This window comes from Scardinius erythrophthalmus, assembly GCF_964197995.2.
Source record: "Scardinius erythrophthalmus genome assembly, chromosome: 14".
Lineage (NCBI taxonomy): Eukaryota > Metazoa > Chordata > Actinopteri > Cypriniformes > Leuciscidae > Scardinius > Scardinius erythrophthalmus.
In genome coordinates, this window is record NC_138234.1 from 36,077,346 (window position 1) to 36,102,578 (window position 25,233).

Sequence of the window (25,233 nt, forward strand, 5' to 3'; positions counted from 1 at the left end):
ATAGACACTTGATAATCTTATTAGATGATTAGATAATTGCATTTGACAGATTTTACTTTCAATAAAAAATATTTGCAATATATTTGCAAAAGGTGTTTTTATGCATGTTTGGCCTGGGTTTATCTTGCATTTACACTGTTCTGACAACTAGGGGTCACCGTGGAGACGAGTGCTGGATAGTTTCGAAGCCTCGACACAATCCGGCACATTTTCTTCAACTTGTTTCAGTGTTTCACGAAGCCACCACTACTTAAAGTAGGGTTATCCAGCTATGCTTCTGGAGGGCTGCCTTCCTCAGTACTTCAGTTCTAACTCTGCTGCAACACACCTGCCTGTTATTTGCAAGTAATCCTGAACCAGCTAATTAAGGTGCTCAGGTGTGTTTGATTTAAGGCTGGAGCTAAATGAGTGCTGGGCAACTCTAGCCCTCGAGATCCACTTTCCTGCAGAGTTTCGCTCCAATCCTAATCAAACACAGCTGAACAAGCCACTCGAGATCTCCAGGATGACTAGAAAGCTACAGGCTGGCGAGTTTGATCAGAGTCGAAGCTGAACTCTGCAGGAAAGTGGAACTTGAGGGCCCGAGTGTCCCAGTCCTGAGTTAAACTCTGCATGTTGGGATCTTTCCAGGAGCTGGATTGGCTATCCCTTATCTAGAGTGACTTCTTGTGAAGTTTTCTCCGCTATAAATAACCCTGCTCCGGACTGAATCCACAGGCCAACCAATCGCTGGCACAGAGATGGAACACAATTAACAGAGAAGAGCTACAAAATAAACAACAAAGACAGAACCCTTACGCTGCCGAATGCCAGTCCTGATGACAACGGACTCTACTACTGCTGTGCAAAAAACGCAGCGGGCCAAGTGTGCAGCAATGACAACTTCACTCTCAACATCATAGGTATGTGTGTGTTTTGATGTGCAATTGAACCACAGGCCCTTTTTTGTTTTCTTTGAGAATCTATAATTTAAGTTTTACGTTCCCATTATGTAATGAATGGCATTGATCTCCCTCTTGAAGATAAGAGTTTTCCTCAACCAGTGGTGAAGCCAGAAGATTTGGTGGTCCTGAAGAACGAGGAAGCGCTTTTCCACTGTCAGTTCACGGCTGAACCGCTGCCTACCGTTGAGTGGTATCATGAGAACGAGCTTGTGGCCAACAAGAGCCGGTACTGCATTTTAATTCAGTTTTCGTGTAATTACTAGAAATTTAGTATTTTTATAAAGTTTGTAAATGTTACATGGCTTTTAAAATTCAAGCAACTTTTGAACTGTTTGAATTGTGTTTTCAAATAGAACAGTTGGATTCTGCTAGTAAAAATCCCATTCATTTGCTTTATAGGAATTAATTAAATAGTGACAAATAATTTGGGAAATCTTAACACTGCAAATTAGCTCACTCATTGTGTGAAAATACACCACCCATTGTAGCATTTGTCAGCCACTTGTCCTTTCCATGATGATTATAAATTATAATATATGGATGCATTTCATTTTTCCTACAGTGTCTTTATTCTGAGCAACGGATCCCTCTTCATCACTCAGGTGAAGCAGCGAAACACAGGCCAGTATAAATGTGTGGCACAAGGACCCCGTGGCCCTCCTGTCTCTCTCGAGGCCTCGCTGCGAATCGCAGGTAACAAGCGTAGAGTTGTTTGTGTGCAGTTAGACATGCAGTGATGTAGTGTACAGGCCTCTTTGGCCCATAGAATCAAATTTATGTAGGAGCGAGATGTATCAGAGAGATTGTCCCATGACTTTATTATTGGATTTTAAATTCATTTTGATTTTCAAACATGTCAGGGTTATAAGTGATTAAACGAATGAAAATGAAAAAAGGAATAACAAACCTCAAAGCTTCACTACATAATATTTAAAAACTTTTAACCACCAAATCAATGTCAAGAAACATGCAGGAAAAATCAGGAAGTGATATTATAGAGGGAAACCCTGGAGACATTTGTGACTAATTTAATCTTATATATATATAATATATATATGCTGCGGTAACATTGTATAATGTAGTGATGGGTTGAGGCTTGTCTTGAAAGTGGCATAAAAGTTTTTTAAAAGTGCCCCTATTTCATGCGGTGTGTAGTACTAGCTGTTTGTGAAAGTAAAAGAGTTGTCAAGTCACGTCATCTTCATTTATATAGCGCTTTTAACAATGTAGATTGTTTCAAAGCAGCTTTACAGAGATAAACGTATAATTTAAGGTAACAGAGATTGTTTTGGCTTTATAGCGGTTCTTTAATAAAGTTATTTTCCATCTAAAGTTAGTTTTGATTGATTCGCTTCCGCCGCAACGATCATTTGTTATTAAATTAGGGGCCGCTAAGACGACACCATTCTCTCTACACAGACTTTAAATGCGAACCTGTGAGAAACGCTGATGGCGTTCACATGCGCATTAAGAATTGGTTCTATAGTTATGTGCGTTTGAATATATGTGCGCAGGTTTGGAATTCCCTACAAGCCAAGCCTAAACAAAGTACTGGTCTTTCCTTATAAATTTTGATACAGAATTTTATTTTATTTTGTCACTTCGGGGTAAGTATGTGAAATGAATTTTCCCGACAACGCCTTATCTGTAGAGTGGTAGTGGGATCCTCCATAGGGAGAGACTAGTTGGCACTTCAGCACTGCGTTGTCATCGGTCCAGGCGAAGGTCCTTCCTCAGATCTGGATACGGCCTGGATCCGGCAGGCTGCAGGAAAACCTCGGGATAAACAAAGACACTAATATTAGCGTAGATGCCATTCTTCTTATGGTGTAACGAGTACATCAGGACTTATGGGAAGTGTTCCCGGTTCCGGCTGACCTAATCTATGCAGCCTAACATTAAATTATAGAAGTCTTTAATGTGTTATGTGAAAGCTAGGTCAAAGAGATGTGTCTTTAGTCTAGCTTTGAACTGACAGAGTGTGTCTGCTTCCCGGACAATGGTAGGAAGACTGTTCCAGAGTTTTGGTGCTAAATAGGAAAAGGATCTACCGCCAGCAGTCGACTTTGATATTCTAGGTATTATCAACTGGCCGGAATTTTGAGATCGCAATAGACGTGAAGGACTATAATGCATTAAGAGCTCGCTCAAGTACTGCGGAGCTAAACCATTCAGTGCTTTGTAAGTAATAAGCAATATTTTAAAATGTATGTGATGTTTAATAGGTAGTGTGAATAGCTGTGAAGTTTTAAAGATTAAATAATGTTATTGTTTCCTAAAAGAAAGGATCGATTCTGAACTGCTGAAATAAGTTAATTCAAGTAATTCCAGTCTCACTTCCAGTTAAAAACCTACATAACAATGTAAAAAATTGGCATAATTCCTGTCTATGGTTTTCATTGGCTGCCCATGAATGATGTCTACTTTGACCCTCAAACACTGTAGTTGTAGCTGAGACCGAGACTCCAAAACAAAATTAGGAACCTTTTAAAATGGTATTTTATTGGCACTTTAAAGGGATGGTATAATGCCCTTTTCACAAGATGTAAAATAAGTCTTTGCTGTCCCCAGAGTGTGTATGTGAAGTTTTAGCTCAAAATGCCCCACAGATATTTTTATATAGCATGTTAAAATTGTCACTTTTTGAGGGTGAGCAAAAACGCACCGTTTTTGTGTCTGTTCCTTTAAATGCAAATGAGCTGCTGCTCCCGGCACAGTGGGCGGAGCTTGAAGAGCTTGTGTCATTTTACCTCACACACACATGCTCTGAACATTTCAAAAACTTTTAGCCTTATGTTCAAACCGGAATCAGACAATGATGGAGAGACTCAAGAAGAAGTGCAACATGTAAACATTTCTGAATGGTTAGTTGATGAATTTATGTAGCTTATGTGTAGCTATCTTCTAGTCATTAATTAGCATAATCACGCTCCCGGGGGCAGGGTTTATGTAAATTTTAGGGTTAGTGATGTCACTAACCCGGGAGGAATGTCGTGTAGTCTCTACCAGCCGTTTGTTGTAGTCCTTAAAAAGTGATTTCTGTAAAAGCAAATATCTCCCTTTGCTTTGAACTTTTGAGTGTTGTAACTTTGCAGATGTTGTTTATGCTCAAACAGCAACATTACACACTAACTAAAGTTAGAAAAGTGAAATCATAATCAACCACCCCTTTAAAGGCAGGGTAGGTAGGAATTGTATAAAAAACTTTTTTCAAAATTTGTTTAAACTTTCTTTATATATCAATACATAATTAAAATGTAAGTACTCTGAAAAAGAGAGTATACAAATCGAGTGACTCTAGACCTTTTAATCTGCAATAAACACAGCTACTTATTTCCATTCGGGACAAATGAAATGATTGGCCGGGTCGACTGTCACTCTCCCTCGCTACCATGGGAACCACCCCTGCATGCGCGCGCACCCGTTTGACTTGAAGAGGGGAAGAGGCACGGAGAGAGGCACGGATCGCAAGGAAGAATCACAATAATGGCAGAGAAAGAGCAGTCACAATTCCCAGTACCTGCATAAAAAGTCAGCGAAAGCAAAAAAAGGAACTAGTAAGGTAGAAAGGTAGGCTACTACTTGTCACCGGAGTGTAGTCCTCTTCAGAGCCAACTGTGCTTTCATTGTGGAAGCGCTTACATGCAAACCACCGTATATGTTATGAATCTTACACGAAATTCACCTTCATCACAGTGTAACTGATGGTAATGGTAAAACGTGTATCAATGCAACCTGTTTTTAGCTTTGCCTTATGTTACTAGCTCGTTACCGAATCAAACTCAATATATTTTAAACTTTACCCGTATCAATATGCTAGCTTGATAGTGAGTACTAACAGTGAGTTAGTTGTTTATATTCATAATGATAAAGTTAGGTATTTTATTACATGTGATTCTGACATGATGTCACTACATGCACTGCGCTCCTCTCCTCCGCTTGGCACTGGCAAACGCGTCCTCCAGCTGCAGACGTCGGCGTCGCGCGTTCCTGTGTTTTGGGGCGTGGCTTTGGAAGGAGCCCAGAAGGGAGGGGGTGGGAGCGAATGGAATAAGTAGCTGTGTTTATTGCAGTCCTGAGAGGACTACAGACACTCGATTTTTATACTTTTTCAGAGTACCTACATTTTAATTATGTATTGATATATAAAGAAAGTTTAGAAAATTCCTGCCTACCCTACCTTTAAAGGAGTCCTTAAAGGCCTACTTATACTTCTGCGTCAAACTCACGCTGTAGCTACGTCGTAGGCTGTGTGTAGCGCGCGTACCCTTCGGCGTACCCTGACGTGCACCTCTCCAAAAATGTAACAACGCGTCAACTCTATGCGGACGCAAGCGCTGTGATTGGTCTGCTAGGACCGCTCCCTCGGGTTTCACACGCTCCCTCTGCGCGCATCAACGCGGACAACGACGCAGAAGTATAAATGAAAACCAACGCGTTGGCTACGGCGTGAGTTCGACGCAGAAGTATAATGAGGCCTTAAGGCAGGGGTCGGGAACCTTTTTTCATTTTTGGATAATGCATTTTTCCAAAAGAGCCACAGTAGGAAAAAAAATTGCCTATATATATATATATATATATATATATATATATATATATATATATTATTAAAGTTAATATTAAAGACGTGCTTTTTTCAATAAAAAATTCAACCGTAGTAATTATTATTAATATTATTTAATTATTAATATTATTAACAAATATTCAGCAAACAATAAATAAGTTGGAATATGGAATTAATTCTACAGGGCTTTCACTGTGAGGTTGAGTACCAAGTGATGAGCATATACCATTTTGTGTGCGTGTGAGAGAGAATGAATGCACACAGTACTATCTGCTGTGTTTACGTGAATACTCGACTTAGCATTTTGATATATTTCTGTGTTTATTTGGCCGTTTAGGCGCGCAACCGAAGACAAAGGCTGCTTGTCCGTGTTGCGCTCGGAGCGCGCGCACAGTATCCTGTCAGTTCTCTTTCGCGACTTATCGCGCTTTTAATATTTCTTTTCAATATAAAGCACATCCTGTTCTTTTCTTTCTCATTCATTCGTGTTTTGTTTTTAATAACTTTAAACAGAATCGTCAACTGAAATCTGCGCGGATTATCAAAAATACGACACATTTATAGGACATAAAGGGTCTCTGCGGCAAAAGTGAAAGTAGCCTACCAGCGGGTGAAATGTCTCTATGCGCAGCAAAGCACCCGTTTCAATAAAATGTTATATTAAAGTTTATAAAGTCTACTTTTACATTTTTGCTGCTGTTCTAGAATGGTTTTCGCCAGCTTGAATCCCAGTGCAGGAGCTGTAGGTTACCACAGAAACGTAAGCGGTTAGTTGATTGCTGTGGTGACTCGTGACACTCGCGAACAGCACTGAACACGCACTTTTGCCGGTACAACTTTAATATTATTATTATCATAAACTTTTCATTAACTTCAGTAGGCTGTACTACAACAAGGGAATTGTAATTTGTTGCTTTTTCTGCAGAGAGCCGATCTCTGTTGATGTGTTTTAATTGTTTTTCATCGATGGTTTGTTGGTAAAGGGTTAGAGACCTCGCGAGCCACATGATTTTTGCCAAAGAGCCAGATGTGGCTCGCGAGCCATAGGTTCCCGACCTCTGCCTTAAGGTATGGAATCGTTTAGTGGAACTTGAATCGGACCCATAATTGATGCATTCCTTACGATTCGACCCTAATAACAGTCCTGTTGTGTCTCACTGATACTGTATAGAGGACTGGTGTGGTTCTAGTGGCACTCACATACTGGTGAACTTTGGGACCCTGATGCAGTAAATCTTCAGAGCGATTAACTGTCTAATCCCTTTCTGTTTCCAGCACCTGCTTGAGTGCTTTTACAGGACTGAGCGGCTTACACAGCTCAGATGTCATTGTTTCCCTGAATAAGGGGCTGCTTAGAGTCCATGTTTTGCTCTCAAACGTCTCCATCTAACCCGTTTCATGTCACCGTTTTCCCCTCAGAAATCGAGGACATGATGCCGAAACAGTCCAGGGTGTTCACAGGAGACTCTCTGGAGCGAGTGACATGTCGACCTCCCCATGGGCACCCGGAGCCAGAGGTTTGGTGGGAACATGCGGGACAGCGAGTTCCACCCACAGGCAGAGTATCCCAGGATGGACTGACCCTGATTTTCAGTCCCACTCGTGGCGAAGACTCGGGAACCTACACGTGTTTTGCTCAAAACAAGGCTGGACTGAAGAAACAAGAGTTGACGGTCACTGTGGCCAGTAAGTCTCAGGCCAGAAACGCACTCAGATGTGAATACTTGGCCTAAGTTTTGCATGTGCCTGTTCTTCTGTTAGTGTACGCAAGGTGGTGACAGTTTTCTTCAAATGTCTGTGCCATTATTTGGATTGTTAATCTGATTTGGTCTGCTCTTCAAACTGTTGCTGTGCCATTAAAGTAGTTGACCTGAAAGGGATACCTGTGCTAATAGAGCACTAAGATGCATTTCAGCACGCAACAAAGCAAAACAAATCAAGCGTGTGTTCCTCAATGCATTTAATTAGCGTATTTCAGTAGCATATGTTTCGGGCCCAACTGTCCTCTACCGAATATCTCACATTCCACCAACTTTTCTTCATAATGGCCAACTCTACCTTATGAATGTGATCTTTGACACGAAGACAAGAAAGTCTGTTAGTGTGACACAATAGGACCTTTCAAGGCTTTAAATAAATTACTACTCTCAGTTGAAAAACGTCCATTGGAGACTCGTCGGCTGAAGTAACCAGATTTACCTTTTTTAACGGAGTTGAATGATTGGATACAAGTTTATGCTGAAATAAATGGAAAATTCCTTTATCAGATCACTGCTGTAAAAGTGATGTTTAAACTCTGATTCCTGTTGTGATCCCGAACATCTGTTTTGCGTGTGCAGCCAAACCGGAGTGGATCCAGAAGCCTGTGGACAGTCAGCTGGAGGAGGGGCGCGCCGGGTACCTGCACTGCCACGCACGCGCCACGCCTGAACCCGAGGTCACGTGGTACCGCAACACGCAGCCAATCACCGCAGAGGTGAGGGGGACAGTGATGTCATGCTAATATCATATTTGTAACGTGATCTCTAGCTGTGTCCTGAGGCCAGTAAAACCTTTTGAGGTTTCTGAAAATGAAGATGTGGTGATTTTTCTACTGGGGAAAGACGATCCTCTGCTGCACAGTAGATCATGAAGCAAATGTTAACCCTCATGTTGTTTTCCGGACATTTTGACCAGGAGAGTTCTTTTTCCTGAAATGTTATTACTGACTTTAGTCACACATGTATAACTATTGTTGATCATTTTTGTACTTTTTGGGTTGATTTTTCATACCTTGTTCTACGTGTGATGTCCATGGTGAAAAATGACTGGCCTACAAAAAATTGCTTCTGTCAGTATGCTGTGTCATTAACAGTTATTGGATTCAATCTTTTTGTGCACTTGTTTTCTTTCAATTAAAGACAGGCTTTGCATTTAGGGGCCAAGAACCAAAGGTGCACAAGCACCTATTGTATCCATTAGTCGTATCCTTCTTCTCCTCCTGCTGCTGCTGCTCTTGAGTCTATCTCAGCCCATAGAACCGTATGGTAAAAAGTTGTGAAATTTGGCACACAGATAGATGACAGTCAGAGCATTAACCATAGCAAATTTGGAGTCTCTACCTCAATCCCTATAGCGCCACCTATTGTCGAAAGTTGCACTCATGTTTATGCTAATAACTTTTGGACTGTAAGGACAACATTCTTTTTTTCCCTCTGTTTCCTTGGTTTAAGACGATGAGATTGCTCCCTATGACGTCATTTTCTGAAAAACCTACCTTTTTGAACTCCTAATTACTCAGATGTTCACAATTTAACCAGATCATCATCTGACTATGCCGACAAAAATTCAAGTTGATTCTTCAAAACGTTCTTGAATAACGCACTCTTGAATAACGAACAAATTCGAAGAGTAGGGTGAAATGAAATTGAGCCTGTATCTCTGCAATGTATTCGTTTTCGTATTCTGACCAAACTTGGTGTGTGTTATGGCAACCTTGACCTGAGGATAGCTGCATAATTTCAGCGCAGTGCCACCTACTGATCAGGAGATATGAAAAATATAAAATTGCCCATTTTGGGCATCTGCCATTTTGAATTGTCGTAAAATGCTATATTTTACGAACGCATTTGCATATCATTACAAAACTCTGTATGACCTGCAGGTAGTCGAAGAGTTTGGAGACAGCGCCACCATGTGGTAAATTATGACAATCCAAAAATGTTTAACTTTTGATTCATTTTGCCTACTTTATTAAAAATGGTTTTAATTGATTATTAGGGTAATGCCGACAACATAAATACTAATTTTGCCATGGAGTCCATGAGTCGGCCAAACATCCTCTGTCATTTTGATTTTGACCTTATGCACCTCAGTTTTTGAGTGAAAAAAGTTCACTCAAGCTTGTTCACCTTAAAAAACCTGAAGTTCAAACAGATTAAATCAAATATTTTGCAATAACATGGCTTAATAAGAGATTTATAAGCAATTTTTCATAGTCTGGTCATTTTTGACCGGAAACACCAAATTAGGATTTTCAACGCAGCACAAAAATACCAAGTTCTTGCATGAAGCTCTAGATGGCGCAGCCTGATCCTCAACTCAGGTCCTTAACTCATTTGGTAGCGATTGCATCCTCATCTGCATAGCTCAGCTTATTGGTTGCTGTTGTATCAGTGGCTCAACATTCAAACAAATACCGGTAGTGTTGCTGTTAGCAGTCTGCAGCACGCTCTCAGAAACCCTTCACCTTCCCCAGCTCCACCTGTATAGATCTGATACGAGGGGTTATTTCATGTGTTTTACATGCTCACAGCAATTCCATGCCAATCACTCCGAGAGTTGTCATGACAGTAATGTTGTTATCATTATTAAATGTGCTTAACACACACGCTCTCTTTGTGTTTTGTAAAGGACGTTCGCTTCAAGCTCTTCTCCAATGGAACTTTGCGCATAAATAATGTGGAGGTGTATGATGGCCATGTTTACAGCTGTGAGAGCAGAACGGAGGCGGGAAAGCTTAGTGCCCAGGCACGGGTCTATGTACTCGGTGAGGAACATTTGTTTCGTGCTGATTGTTGTTTGGTAGTGTTTTTTTGATTGCCTGAATGTCAAGGGGGCTGATATAATGCCTATATATAAAACTACACTTCTCACCAAGTGCTCGCTGTTACGGTATCTGTTTCAGAGCGTCTGAAGTTCACGCCGACGCCGCAGGCCTACCAGTGCCTGGAGTTCAATAAGGAAGGGAATCTGCAGTGTTCTGCCAAGGGCCGACCGATCCCCACCATCCGCTGGATCAGAACAGGTCTGCAGAGAAATAAAGATGCAACTTTACTACTTGTGAATTGTTATCCCAACAGCTGCCAAAATAAATGTGTGGAATATTGAATAAACCTAATACTTAATATCCTAATCTTTATATAAAGTGAATCCAAAACATATTTGCACACCTAGTGTTGTTTTTGGCAGCCTGTTTTAATTTTAGTTTTAGTCTAGTCTTTGTGTCAGGCTGTCATTTTAGTTTTTATTAGTTTTAGTCACATTCATACTCTTTTTAGTCTAGTCTAGTTTTAGTCAACGAAAACTGATGACATTTTAGTCTAGTTTTAGTCGACGAAAACTGATGACATTTTAGTCTAGTTTTAGTCAATGAAAATTGTATTTTAGTCTCTTTTTAGTAATGTGATTTCTATTTAACCCAGTCAATATAGAATTTCAAACAAGGCTATCTTATTATAGGCTATTTAGTAGGCCTATATTTAGGGCTGTGACGGTGGCAGGTTTTTTTACCGGCGGTGGTTGGGGGTTTATTTAAAAAAAAAAAATCGTTTTATATTTCCACACAAAGACGCGTGATATACACTCTGCGCTTTGAGAGGGATGTGGGACACAGACAGGAAAACACGAAGATATTGATCTCCATCGATCTCTTTATGATATCTTTGTGTTTTCTACTTGATGTAAATTGGTCTGAATAGCGAATTTTATCCTCCACATGGGCAAAATATTTAGGCTATGTTTGAGATTGCGCTGCCAGAGAAAGTGAAACTAAAAATCACCCGCACGTGTGAAACGCGCTTTACAACTAAACTTGACGCACCCTATGTCTAATATAACAAGCACAAACTGTGTTAAAAAGAATTTGACATGCAAGTACAAATGTAGGCTATCTGTCCTACAGCGTTTTTCTACTTTACCACAGTAAAGAATACGAATATTATAGGCCTAGCGAACCAAGAAACGTTTATAATAGGCTACCTTTAGAAAATGGGTGAGACGTGAGTGAAGATTTGGGAAAAGAAACAAGAGATTCCATGCAGGGATGAGTCACGATTTTTGGATATTCGATTCGTTTATTTAATTATAGGATATCGAATAGGTTGTGCGATTATTCTCTAAAATAAAATCTCCATGTTCTGGCGCTGATGCGGTGACGTGTTCATGTAACCAGAGACGCTGCCAATAACATGCAGCTGTCACAAAGATTCTGCAAAAGTAATGATTATGAATGTGTCAAATATATCAATGAGACATTTTAATAGAATAACTAATGGAGTAATATATTGTTAAATTCGCTGATAATCGGGTGACCAGATCGCAATCCAGAATTTAAAGCCGACAAAACTATGGGTTCACGCACAACTCTCTCATTCGTCGTGACGTTATAACATTTCGTCTCGTCTCGTTTTGGTCAACGAAAATGAAGAGACATTTTAGTATAGTTTTTTTTTTTTTAAACCACATTTAGTCTCGTTTTTATTCGTCAACGATATTGCATTATACATGTATTTTAGTCATCGTCACATGACCATGCATTTACGTCTAGTCTCGTCTCGTTTTCGTCAGGTGATAATGGTTCGTTGACGACAATATTTCGTCATAATTTTCGTTGACGAAAGCAACACTATGCACACCTAAGTCATCATTTTCAAGGTGAACATTTCACAAAAGTAAAATTATTTAAACAATTCTGACACTTTGTGATTCTCAGCGATTGGTGAAACATGTTCATAGTTAATGTGATGAACTGCACTTGTGGTGACACTGCTAAGACAACCGTGTGATCTTGAGGGAAAGTGATGCATCCAAGTTAGTACTGAGAAAAACTTGCGCAACCCGTCACTTGGCTTCATATTTTGTTACCTAATGAAGTGATATTCAGACATTTTGCGTGACTTGTCCAGAAATATGTTGATGCCACTGTACGTGTTACAAAAGGTTAAACTAGGCCTTTCACGATTCCTCGATTAGATCAAGTACGCGATTAAAAAAATTCTCACTTGCAAGTTATGCGAAATACCGGAAGTGGCTCCTTCCACAGACAATGAACCGCATTATTAGGCCGTTTTATAAATATGCGAATTGTTGTTCATCGCAATTTCAAAATAAAAGTTTAAGCCTTCGCTCTGAGTTGCATTTTTTGATGTCCACATATTGCTCTTCAAGATAATACAGTGGCTGTAGCATCTCTTTCGTAAAGTAGCCAAATATCAAAGATTAAGTAAATGAATTAAATGTCGTTTGGCCAATATTAAACAAAGATTTGATCTGCTGTAAAATGTAACAACACCAGGCCGTTGTCGCCAGCTGCAGGCATTTGTTATTATACATATTGTACATAAGATGATTGTTTATATTGCTATATGTATTTTAGCAGTGTTGTTCTATGAAACCATATGATTAGTTGCTTTTGATACTTTATTTGAACCAAATATTATTGCCTCAATGTCATTTTAAATGCTTTAAATTTTTACCACAAAATATCCAATTACTCAATTAATCGTCAAAATAATCGACCGATTACCAAAGAAATCGTCAGTGACAGCCCTAAACGAGATATCTAGTCTGTGCCTTTAAACTCCAAATATCCTTTAAAATTCTTCCCTTTTTAACCTTTCAAAAAAGCATCACTTGTTTTTTTTATAGCAAACATTGGCAGATCTAGTGATTATTTTCATTTAAAGCTGAAACTATCTGATTTAGCAGCAAGGTCACTTCTCTGGATTCTGTCAACTTTATGTAGTTTTCATATGAATATTGTGATAATTGACTTTTTTAATCAGCTGTTAAACGTTATAAAAAACGTAGGATTCGGTGTAAACTCAAATCATATTTAGGTTATACAGTGAGGAAAATAAGTATTTGAACACCCTGCTATTTTGCAAGTTCTCCCACTTAGAAATCATGGATGGGTTTGAAATTGTCATCGTAGGTGCATGTCCACTGTGAGAGACATAATCTAAAAAAAAAAAATCCAGAAATCACAATGTATGATTTTTTAACTATTTATTTGTATGATACAGCTGCAAATAAGTATTTGAACACCTGAGAAAATCAATGTTTATATTTGGTACAGTAGCCTTTGTTTGCAATTACAGAGGTCAAACGTTTCCTGTAGTTTTTCACCAGGTTTGCACACACTGCAGGAGGGATTTTGGCCCACTCCTCCACACAGATCTTCTCTAGATCAGTCAGGTTTCTGGGCTGTCGCTGAGAAACACGGAGTTTGAGCTCCCTCCAAAGATTCTCTATTGGGTTTAGGTCTGGAGACTGGCTAGGCCACGCCAGAACCTTGATATGCTTCTTACAGAGCCACTCCTTGGTTATCCTGGCTGTGTGCTTCGGGTCATTGTCATGTTGGAAGACCCAGCCTCGACCCATCTTCAATGCTCTAACTGAGGGAAGGAGGTTGTTCCCCAAAATCTCGCAATACGTGGACCCGGTCATCCTCTCCTTAATACAGTGCAGTCGCCCTGTCCCATGTGCAGAAAAACACCCCCAAAGCATGATGCTACCACCCCCATGCCTCACAGTAGGGATGGTGTTCTTGGGATGGTACTCATCATTCTTCTTCCTCCAAACACGTTTAGTGGAATTATGACCAAAAAGTTCTATTTTGGTCTCATCTGACCACATGACTTTCTCCCATGACTCCTCTGGATCATCCAAATGGTCATTGGCCAACTTAAGACGGGCCTTGACATGTGCTGGTTTAAGCAGGGGAACCTTCCGTGCCATGCATGATTTCAAACCATGACGTCGTAGTGTATTACCAACAGTAACCTTGGAAACGGTGGTCCCAGCTCTTTTCAGGTCATTGACCAGCTCCTCCCGTGTAGTTCTGGGCTGATTTCTCACCTTTCTTAGGATCATTGAGACCCCACGAGGTGAGATCTTGCATGGAGCCCCAGTCCGAGGGAGATTGACAGTCATGTTTAGCTTCTTCCATTTTCTAATGATTGCTCCAACAGTGGACCTTTTTTCACCAAGCTGCTTGGCAATTTCCCCGTAGCCCTTTCCAGTCTTGTGGAGGTGTACAATTTTGTCTCTAGTGTCTTTGGACAGCTCTTTGGTCTTGGCCATGTTAGTAGTTGGATTCTTACTGATTGTATGGGGTGGACAGGTGTCTTTATGCAGCTAACAACCTCAAACAGGTGCATCTAATTTAGGATAATAAATGGAGTGGAGGTGGACATTTTAAAGGCAGACTAACAGGTCTTTGAGGGTCAGAATTCTAGCTGATAGACAGGTGTTCAAATACTTATTTGCAGCTGTATCATACAAATAAATAGTTAAAAAATCATACATTGTGATTTCTGGATTTTTTTTTTTAGATTATGTCTCTCACAGTGGACATGCACCTACGATGACAATTTCAGACCCATCCATGATTTCCAAGTGGGAGAACTTGCAAAATAGCAGGGTGTTCAAATACTTATTTTCCTCACTGTACATGACAGTAGAATTTTAATGAACTTCACCACTTGGTTAAGAAATTGTGTGTCCTTGAAATTGGAAACAACTGGTGCTGGAAAAATAGATTTTGATGTAGTGTGTGTGTGTGTGCAGATGGCAGTGATATCCCACTGTCGGTGGAACAGCAGAGGGGCACATTGCACTTCACCAAAGTGTCACGGGCCGACGCGGGCAACTACACCTGCCTGGCCTCCAACGATCAGCAGGGAGAGATCAGAGCCGTCGTCCAGCTCACCGTCGCAGGTACGGCGGAAACACGACTTCACTCCAACACCAGAGCTAGCTGTGGCTGATAGAACTAATCCATGCATTTCTGTTTTGAAAATATCCCATGTTTTTGTCTCCTTTTTGTTTTCTTTTCTCTAACTCCTTTCCCATTCATTAGTTTATGTGGCGTTTAAGCTCAAGCCAGAGAATACCACAGTATATCAGGGACACACTGCAGTACTTCACTGTCAGGCCACTGGAGACCCTCATCCCTTTATCCAGTGGAAGAAAAAAGACAAGTTTCTGGAGGCAGACAAGAGCAGGTAAATCACAAACATCATCAAAATTTCGGCTTTCGTGAGTTCAAACTGAAGCGGGTTCATTTGTAGATGTCAGACCTTACGAATTTAAAAATTTCAGTGCTGATTCTTGATTATTTCTAATTCAGATTCCAGAAGATGCCCAACGGCTCCCTGGTCATTAATGACGTCAGCACCGAGGACACTGGGAGATACACTTGCATTGCAGGGAACAGCTGTAACATTGCACACACTTCGGCAGAGCTCTACGTTGTGGGTGAGTCCGACACTCTCCACGTTCTTCAATCGTTAGTTAGGAGCCATCAAATCTGTTGGATTTGTTATTTTCTGGATGGGTGTCCATTGCAGCTCCAAAATCTGGAATGGTTTTACAATTTGGCTCATGGTATCAACACCTGTCATGCCAAATTTAAGGTTTATTTCAAACCCTCTGGCACCACCAACTGTTTTAATTTGCGTGTACATTTAAAGTCATTTGATTTTAATGATTTGCTCGGCCACATTTTTCCAATGTCACCAAGCACTTATTTTTAATTCCTTCTGGTTATATTTTGGTATGCATCACCCATTTTTTATCATCCATTTCCTTATGGATTAAAGTTTTTTTTAATAATTATTGAATTAATTTTCTCTTTAGATTGTGTAAATTGCAAACCCTGAACTTAGAAGTTTAAAAAGTATGTTTTCAACAAAGTTTAATGACATTCTTTGGCTATTCCCTAAATTTTGGTCCGATTATGTTGAGGCTATCCTAGTTAAGTTATTAAAAGCTGTTTTTAAGTTACCTGAGCAATCCCAAAAAACACACAAAATTATATGTTTGAATACTTTGTTCAACTCATGACTGAATTAAATGATCTTGAATGCCAACTTTCAAGGTCGACCATATTGCCTGTCTACCATTTTGAATTTTGTCATTAACCAAGACACCAAACAGAAAATAAAGATGCAGTCATTAGCGAAATTTCACGAACAAAAAAGGTCTGTTGTCAACAGTTTAGCATTGTATGAAGCACGGCTCACACAAGTCACTTTCAAACCAAACAGCTGGTCAACACTGCAAAATCTGTGTGACTAACTTGAACTTGTTTCAAAATCTGTGTGAATAAATTCCCTATTGAAATGACTAGGATTTCACTCACTCTTGCAAACTATTCTAACTCAAAAGGGAAAATATTTTTAAGTAAAGACTGAAGGAGTTGTTGAAGACTGGTGATGTTGAAGTCATGTGAAGTGGTGTAATTCATTTTAAGTCTAACTTTGGCATTTACTTTTGGAGATTTGTATTTATAAATTCATAAAAGTTGTTGATTTGTGAAGATTACCATGATGAACCAATTGTGTAAGAATCAAACTTTTGTTGGTCACAAAGCTTATTTTCTGCAATATTTCTAAAACAATTGGACAAAAACACTGGCAAAAAAAAAAAAAAAAAAAAAATCATGTCCTGCTGGTCAAAAGTGCTAAATAATGGCTATAACTGCTTTAATCCTTTGAACCAATTACAATTGTCCCCTAATTTTTTGGGCTTAACTGCTCCTTGCAGCTGTGTATTTAACCAAGTTTGGTACTCTTTGGTTCTTTGAAACCTGATAAATACTGTAATACAGTTTCAAATGGACAAGCACTTTGAAAGTTCACCCTAAACTAATTTTGGCCTGTCTCGGACATACCAACTCAATTTCCAGATTAAGTTGAATTACAAACTATTTAAGTCTAGTGGCGGCGGTGACTTCAAAGAAAGGAGAGGTACTTGACATTTTCTGTGTTTTGGTGAGCGTTCAGGACTGTTAGATCCTAATTGAATGTTCATGCCAGTGTGTCACCTGATTCCTAATAGGAGAATATTTAAGTTGGGATCAAAAGAGATTCAGGAGTGAAACCGCTCTCCATCTAAAAACCTGGTGTTAATGCATGTTTTGTGTGTGTTTGTGGTTATCTACAGAAAAACCAGTGCAGCACTCATTAGCAGATGATGAAAAGACCCCTTACAAAATGATACAGACTATTGGTCTGTCGGTGGGGGCGGCAGTCGCTTACATCATCATTGTGCTGGGTCTCATGTTTTACTGTAAGCAGAGACGCAACGCCAAGAGACTCCAGAAGGGGCAGGACGGAGACGAGCAAGAGGTGGAATGTCTCAATGGTGTGTGTGGTGGTAACTTTTGTTAGCATGCAATCATCTGAATAAGATTGAATCTGTTCTCTGATGCAGTTCTCTGATCAACCCATAGGGGACGTGCAGCAGAACGGCCACACCACAGCGGAGATCCAAGAGGAGGTGGCGCTTACCAACATGGCTGCCACCGGAAACAACAAACGCCACAGCAATCAAGACAAGCTCCAGTTCCCCCGAAACAACCTGCACACAATCACGACTCTGGGTACAGAAACTGCCCCGAACCACAGACCTACTGACTAGTGCGCTTTAACATCACCTTTACAATACGGTTCATTAGTCGACATTAGTTAACTACCTTAGTTGACATGAACTAAGAATTAACAAAACTTCTACAGCATTTATTAATCTTCATTAATATTAATTTCAACATTTATTAATACTTTATTAAAATCTTGTTAACATTAGATAATGCTAACATGAACAAACAATGAACAGCTTTAACTAACATTAACAAAGATTAACCAACACAGTAACAAATGTGTTTCTCGTTGTAAGTTCATTTTAGATAATACATTAACTAATGAACCGTATTGTAAAGTGTTCCCAACATCACAAGTGTTCAGCCAAAACGAGGCTCATTTGCATTTACCCTTCGACAGCGGTGTGGTCACATGCCTCATCACAGAAAACGAATCGATCTACATTGTGTTCCTCATCTTGTAGGTAAAGGAGAGTTTGGCGAAGTGCTGCTGGCGAAAGCAAAGGCCAGCGAGGATGAGGAGGAGATGGTTGTGCTGGTGAAGAGTCTGCAAACACGCGACGAGCAAATGCAGTTGGATTTCCGTCGCGAATGTGAGATGTTTGCTAAGCTGAGCCACGCTAACATCGCTCGACTGCTGGGTCTCTGCAGAGAAGTGGAGCCGCACTACATGATCATGGAGTACAGCGACATGGTGACTACAGCTCCTCACTACATATCTGTCCATCTGTCTGTCTGTACACTTTATCCCTTCATCACTCGGTCCATCCATCCAACCTTCCTGTCTACCTGTCTGTCTGTCTGTCTGTCTGTCTGTCTGTCTGTCTGTCTGTCTGTCTGTCTGTCTGTCTGTCTGTCTGTCAAGATTCAAATAGCTTTAATGGCATGGTGAAAGAAATCTTTACATTGCCAAAGCATTAATAACACTATACAATACAAATAAATTAATACAAAAATAATACAATGTCTGTTTGTCTACATGTCTGTCTATTTGTCTGTCTGTCTGTCTACATGTCTGTCTGTCTGTCTGTGTCTGTCTATCAATCATCTGTCTGTCTGTCTGTCTGTCTGTCTGTCTATCAATCATCTGTCTGTCTGTCTGTCTACTTGTCTGTCTGTATGTCTACATGTCTGTCTCTCTACTTGTCTGTCTGTCTCTGTCTGTCTGTCTCTGTCTGTCTGTCTGTCTGTCTGTCTGTCTGTCTCTGTCTGTCTGTCTCTGTCTGTCTGTCTGTCTGTCTACATGTCTGTATGTCAATTTGTATGTCTGTCAATCGTCTGTCTGTGTCTGTCTGTCTGTCTGTCTGTCTGTCTATCTATCTATCTGTCTATCTATCCGTCTGCCTGCCTGTCTGTCTGTCTGTCAGTCTGTCTGTCTGTCTGTCTGTCTATCTGTCTACATGTCTGTATGTGTCAATTTGTATGTCTGTCAATCGTCTGTCTGTGTCTATCTATCTGTCTGTCTGTCTGCCTGCCTGTCTGTCTATCTGTCTGTCTGTCTGTCTGTCTGTCGGTCTGTCGGTCTGTCGGTCTGTCTGTCTGTCTGTCGGTCTACATGTCTGTCTGTCTACTTGTCTGTCTACTTGTCTGTCTGTCTGTCTATCTGTCTACATGTCTGTCTGTCTATCAATCGTCTGTCTGTCTGTCTGTCTGTCAATCGTCTGTCTGTGTCTATCTATCTGTCTGTCTGTCTGTCTGTCTGTCTGTCTGTCTGTCTGTCTGTCTGTCTGTCTATCTATCTGTCTATCTATCCGTCTGCCTGCCTGTCTGTCTATCTGTCTGTCTGTCTGTCTGTCTGTCTGTCTGTCTGTCTGTCTGTCTCTCTATCTATCTATCTATCTATCTGTCTGTCGGTCTGTCTGTCGGTCTGTCTGTCGGTCTGTCTGTCTATCTGTCTACATGTCTGTATGTGTCAATTTGTATGTATGTCAATCGTCTGTCTGTGTCTATCTATCTGTCTGTCTGTCTGCCTGCCTGTCTGTCTGTCTATCTGTCTGTCTGTCGGTCTGTCGGTCTGTCGGTCTACATGTCTGTCTGTCTACTTGTCTGTCTGTCTGTCTGTCTGTCTGTCTGTCTATCTGTCTGTCTGTCGGTCTACATGTCTGTCTGTCTACTTGTCTGTCTGTCTGTCTATCTGTCTACATGTCTGTCTGTCTATCAATCGTCTGTCTGTCTGTCTGTCTGTCTGTCTGTGACGAATGGTTTTATTCTAGTTGTATTTTGAAGTGGGGATTGAAATATTATTTACTGAGAAGTGTTTCTCCTGATCTGGTTTAATTCTGCTGTGTGTGATTTTCAGGGTGATCTGAAGCAATATCTGAAAGTGTCCAAGAGCAAAGATGAGAAAGTCAAAGTCCAGCCGCTCAGCACCAAACAAAAGGTAATTAATAACTATCCCTCGTCTCTCATATAAACACACAAACACACACACACCAGGACCGAACCCACTCTCTCTCTGCCACCAGGTGTCGGTGTGTCTGCAGGTCGCTCGCGGGATGGAGCACCTGTCCAACCAGCGCTTCGTCCACCGAGACCTGGCCGCTCGCAACTGCCTCATCTCCGCCAAACGCCAGATTAAAGTGTCCGCTCTGGGCCTCAGCAAAGACGTCTACAACAGGTACAGTGAAACACAGCCAGAGCCACGTCCACCACTTCCAGTTTTATGAAATGAAGAATGAAGGATTGTCTTGTAATCTGGGTCTTGTAATATATATATATATATATATATATATATATATATATATATATATTAGTGCAGGTCAAAAGTTTGGAAACATAACGATTTTTTTTATATTTTTGAAAGAAATCTCTAATGCTCAAGGCTGCGTTTATTTGATCAAAAATACAGAAAAAAACAGTAATATTGTGAAATATTATTACAACTTAAAATAATAGTTTTCTATTTGAATATACTTTTTAAAAATAATTTATTCCTGTGATGCAAAGCTGAATTTTCAGGATCATTACTCCAGTCTTCAGTGTCACATGTGACATCCAGTCTATCACATGATCCTTTAGAAATCATTCTAATATTCTGATTTATTATGAGTGTTGGAAACAGTTCTGCTGCTGTATATATTTGATGAATAAAAGGTTAAAAAGAACTGCATTTATTCAAAAAAAAAAAATATTTTCTAATAATATAAATCTTCTTTACGATCACTTTTTATCAATTTAACACATCCTTGCTGAATAAAATTGATTTATTTCAAAAAAAGAAAGAAAAAAAATTACTGACCCCAAATTACTGACCAGTGTATATTGTTGTTACAAAAGATTTCTGTTTAAAACATTTGCTGCTTTTTTTTTATTTTTATTTTTTTTACTTTTTATTCATCAAAGTATCCTAAAAAAGTATCACAGGTTATGAAAAAATATTAAGCAGCAGAACGGTTTCCAACTTTGATAATGAATCCTCATATTAGAATGATTTCTAAAGGATCATGTGATAGACTGGAGTAATGATCCTGAAAATTCAGCTTTGCATCACAGAAATAAATGATAATTTCAAGTATAATAAATTGAAAACCAATTATTTTAAATTGTAATAATATATCACAATATTACTTTTTTTTCTGTATTTTTGATCAAATAAATGCAGGCTTGATGAGCAGAAGAAACTTCTTTCAAAAACATTAAAAATAGTAATGTTTCCAAACTTTTGACCTGGATTTACATTCTGTCATCCAGCATCTCCTCCCTTCCTCTTTCATCCTCATCACCATAAATGTGTTTTAGGTGGAGAGATCAATACAGTACAAAGACCTTTAAAAAAAAAAAGTAGGATGTCGGAAAATGGCAAAGTCTTTTCTGTTAACCAAATGCTTTTTAATATTCGCTATTTGCTTCAATGCAAATGAACAAGCGCGCCGTTATTTGTTGCGTAGAGACAGACATGTTCAAGTAAGCCAGATATGAGCAGTTCCTGCGCAATACGCTGTATTTAATATATCATGAGGACTCACGAGTTGAGCGTTTGCGTTAAATCTGCGCAGATTTGGCTTACATGAACTTCCTCAGCAAAGTGAGTAAACATAAGAATGGTCATGAACGCCGCTGTTGATTTTCACCCGTATTTGGCGGGTGTTCATTTCAAACCCTGCCTGTAACGATTGTGCACTTCACGTGCACTGCTCCCCCTTGTGGTGACAGTCATCATTGTTTGTGTTTGTGCGTCTGTTTCCACACAGCGAGTACTACCATTATCGCCAGTCCTGGATTCCTCTGCGCTGGCTGCCGTCCGAAGCCGTCTTCGATGACGATTTCTCCACCAAGACGGACGTGTGGTCGTTCGCAGTGCTCATGTGGGAGGTCTTCAGCTTTGGGGAGCTGCCGTACGCTGATCTATCTGACGATAAAGTCCTAGAAGGTGTGGGATAGTCTCGTGAACAAGTGAGATGGGTTGCAGATATGGTTGTGTTTGGTCCCTGACTGTGTGTGTTTGTGTGTCTGTAGCTCTGCAGGAAGGCAAGCTGAAGCTGTCTCCTCCTCAGGGGTGTCCATCTCGCGTGTTCAAGCTGATGGTGCGCTGTTGGGCCGCCAGTCCCAAAGACAGACTGTCTTTCAGCGACATCACCTGCGCCCTCAGCGATCTGCCCTCCGAAAGCAAAGTCTGAGAGGACCGGATCATCCGTCAAGCCATGATGGAAAAACCCTCCACCACACAAATTCTGATTCAAGTGTCTTGTCTCGAGAAAAAAGACTTGTTTTATTATCAACCATCTCTTCCTTTATATATATATATATATATATACTGTATATGTTTAATAAAATGTTTAAGAAGGTTCCTCCAACATTTGGTTTTTAACGGGGTTTGTCTATCACTTCTCAGTTTGAGTTTGCCCACTCAAAACGAAGAAATGTAGTAAATGGTGCGTTTGTAATACCAAACCATGCACTGACCAATTTTATATTTTAGAAGGATTGTCTCGGGAGCCTCTTAATTTATTTAAAAGGTCCTGTTTGTTCAATGTACAGAAAGGTACTGTTTATATGACTTTTTTTATGATGTTTATGAGTTAAGCCTTTTTTTATATATAATTCAGAAGTACTCATAGCAACAACTGTTGAGAAAACCATGTTTATAAAATGACTTTGTCATCGAGTTCAATTTCAAGTGCCTGTAAAATGAAGGATGTCTTGATTTTTTTTAGTATGCTGTATGTTACGACTTGGAAATGCCTTGAATGTTTTGTTTTTTTATATATATATACATTTATAGTGTTTTATTGCTTAGTAAGAGTCCAGTGTTTTATCTTGTAATTGCTTCCCCACACGTTACATATCGGTTTCTATAAAAGGCCAGAGGTATTCTTGACTCTGGGGCAAAAAGTGAACAAAAACTTCTGTCGCATACTCTGCTGTTGCAATAAAACTTCACTTTTAACAAAGCTTGTTTGATTTCATGTGATGTAATTATTATTATTTTTTTAACCAAATGTAACAATGAACATTTAAAAAGGACCTTTTACAAAGTCTTGATTTTGTTTTTGGGCTCTACTTGAACAGATTTCATGCTTAAATGTTCAGAAACACCTTATTTCATCGCTGCAGCTCCTCTCTCCCCAGTCTGTCAGTGACGCTCTGTTTAGTTCCTGTCTCTATGAAGCCCCTCCTTCTGAAAAGCACACTGTGCTCTGATTGGTCGGCTGGATCAGTGTGTTGTGATTGGTCAAGCACTTCGAGTGTGTTTGGGAAATGTTCCGCCCCTAATTACCATAACCCCCCAGAGATACTGCTTACGGCAATCCTTCAGTCACTTTGGTGCTTTCACGCTCTGCACTTTCTTTTTGCTCAAGGCATCAACAACACAGCTGACACAGGTAAACACACAACACAGCTGACACAGGCAAACACACAACACAGCTGACACAACACAGCTGACACAACACAGCTGACACAGGTAAACACACAACACAGCTGACACAGGCAAACACACAACACAGCTGACACAGGTAAACACACAACACAGCTGACACAGGTAAACACAACACAGCTGACACAGGTAAACACACAACACAGCTGACACAGGTAAACACAACACAGCTGACACAGGTAAACACACAACACAGCTGACACAGGTAAACACAACACAGCTGACACAGGCAAACACAACACAGCTGACACAGGTAAACACACAACACAGCTGACACAGGTAAACACACAACACAGCTGACACAGGTAAACACACAACACAGCTGACACAGGTAAACACACAACACAGCTGACACAGGTAAACACACAACACAGCTGACACAGGTAAACACAACACAGCTGACACACAACACAGCTGACACAGGTAAACACACAACACAGCTGACACAGGTAAACACACAACACAGCTGACACAGGTAAACACACAACACAGCTGACACAACACAGCTGACACAGGTAAACACACAACACAGCTGACACAGGTAAACACACAACACAGCTGACACAACACAGCTGACACAGGTAAACACAACACAGCTGACACAGGTAAACACACAACACAGCTGACACAGGTAAACACACAACACAGCTGACACAGGTAAACACACAACACAGCTGACACAGGTAAACACAACACAGCTGACACAGGTAAACACACAACACAGCTGACACAGGTAAACACACAACACAGCTGACACACAACACAGCTGACACAGGTAAACACAACACAGCTGACACAGGTAAACACACAACACAGCTGACACACAACACAGCTGACACAGGTAAACACACAACACAGCTGACACACAACACAGCTGACACAGGTAAACACAACACAGCTTACACCGTTAAACACACAACACAGCTGACACAGGTAAACACAACACAGCTGACACAGGTAAACACACAACACAGCTGACACAGGTAAACACACAACACAGCTGACACAGGTAAACACAACACAGCTGACACAGGTAAACACACAACACAGCTGACACAGGTAAACACACAACACAGCTGACACAGGTAAACACACAACACAGCTGACACAGGTAAACACACAACACAGCTGACACAGGTAAACACACAACACAGCTGACACAGGTAAACACACAACACAGCTGACACAGGTAAACACACAACACAGCTGACACAGGTAAACACACAACACAGCTGACACAGGTAAACACACAACACAGCTGACACAGGTAAACACAACACAGCTGACACAGGGAAACACACAACACAGCTGACACAGGTAAACACAACACAGCTGACACAGGGAAACACACAACACAGCTGACACACAACACAGCTGACACAGGTAACCACACAACACAGCTGACACAGGGAAACACACAACACAGCTGACACAGGTAAACACACAACACAGCCGACACAGGTAAACACACAACACAGCTGACACAGGTGAACACAACACAGCTGACACAGGGAAACACACAACACAGCTGACACACAACACAGCTGACACAGGTAACCACACAACACAGCTGACACAGGGAAACACACAACACAGCTGACACAGGTAACCACACAACACAGCTGACACAGGTGAACACACAACACAGCTGACACAGGTAAACACACAACACAGCCGACACAGGTAAACACACAACACAGCTGAC

At 40.4% G+C, this 25,233-nt stretch overlaps 1 protein-coding gene across 1 annotated transcript in view; it reads left to right on the forward strand.

The window, feature by feature from the left end:
* Window positions 1-23,037, forward strand: part of ptk7a (protein tyrosine kinase 7a) — a 52,023-nt gene extending 28,986 nt beyond the window's left edge. Inside the window, exons 4-20 of the mRNA XM_081383755.1 lie at window positions 718-902; window positions 1,023-1,170; window positions 1,507-1,637; window positions 6,928-7,194; window positions 7,848-7,984; window positions 9,901-10,036; window positions 10,175-10,294; window positions 14,839-14,988; window positions 15,131-15,275; window positions 15,401-15,528; window positions 17,218-17,418; window positions 17,507-17,656; window positions 18,118-18,347; window positions 19,953-20,033; window positions 20,119-20,270; window positions 21,844-22,022; window positions 22,109-23,037. Of these exons, the coding sequence (XP_081239881.1) occupies window positions 718-902; window positions 1,023-1,170; window positions 1,507-1,637; window positions 6,928-7,194; window positions 7,848-7,984; window positions 9,901-10,036; window positions 10,175-10,294; window positions 14,839-14,988; window positions 15,131-15,275; window positions 15,401-15,528; window positions 17,218-17,418; window positions 17,507-17,656; window positions 18,118-18,347; window positions 19,953-20,033; window positions 20,119-20,270; window positions 21,844-22,022; window positions 22,109-22,269 (2,701 nt within the window). The 3' untranslated portion in view covers window positions 22,270-23,037. The remainder of the gene's footprint in view (window positions 1-717; window positions 903-1,022; window positions 1,171-1,506; window positions 1,638-6,927; window positions 7,195-7,847; window positions 7,985-9,900; window positions 10,037-10,174; window positions 10,295-14,838; window positions 14,989-15,130; window positions 15,276-15,400; window positions 15,529-17,217; window positions 17,419-17,506; window positions 17,657-18,117; window positions 18,348-19,952; window positions 20,034-20,118; window positions 20,271-21,843; window positions 22,023-22,108) is intronic.
* The last annotated feature ends 2,196 nt before the right edge of the window (window positions 23,038-25,233 follow it).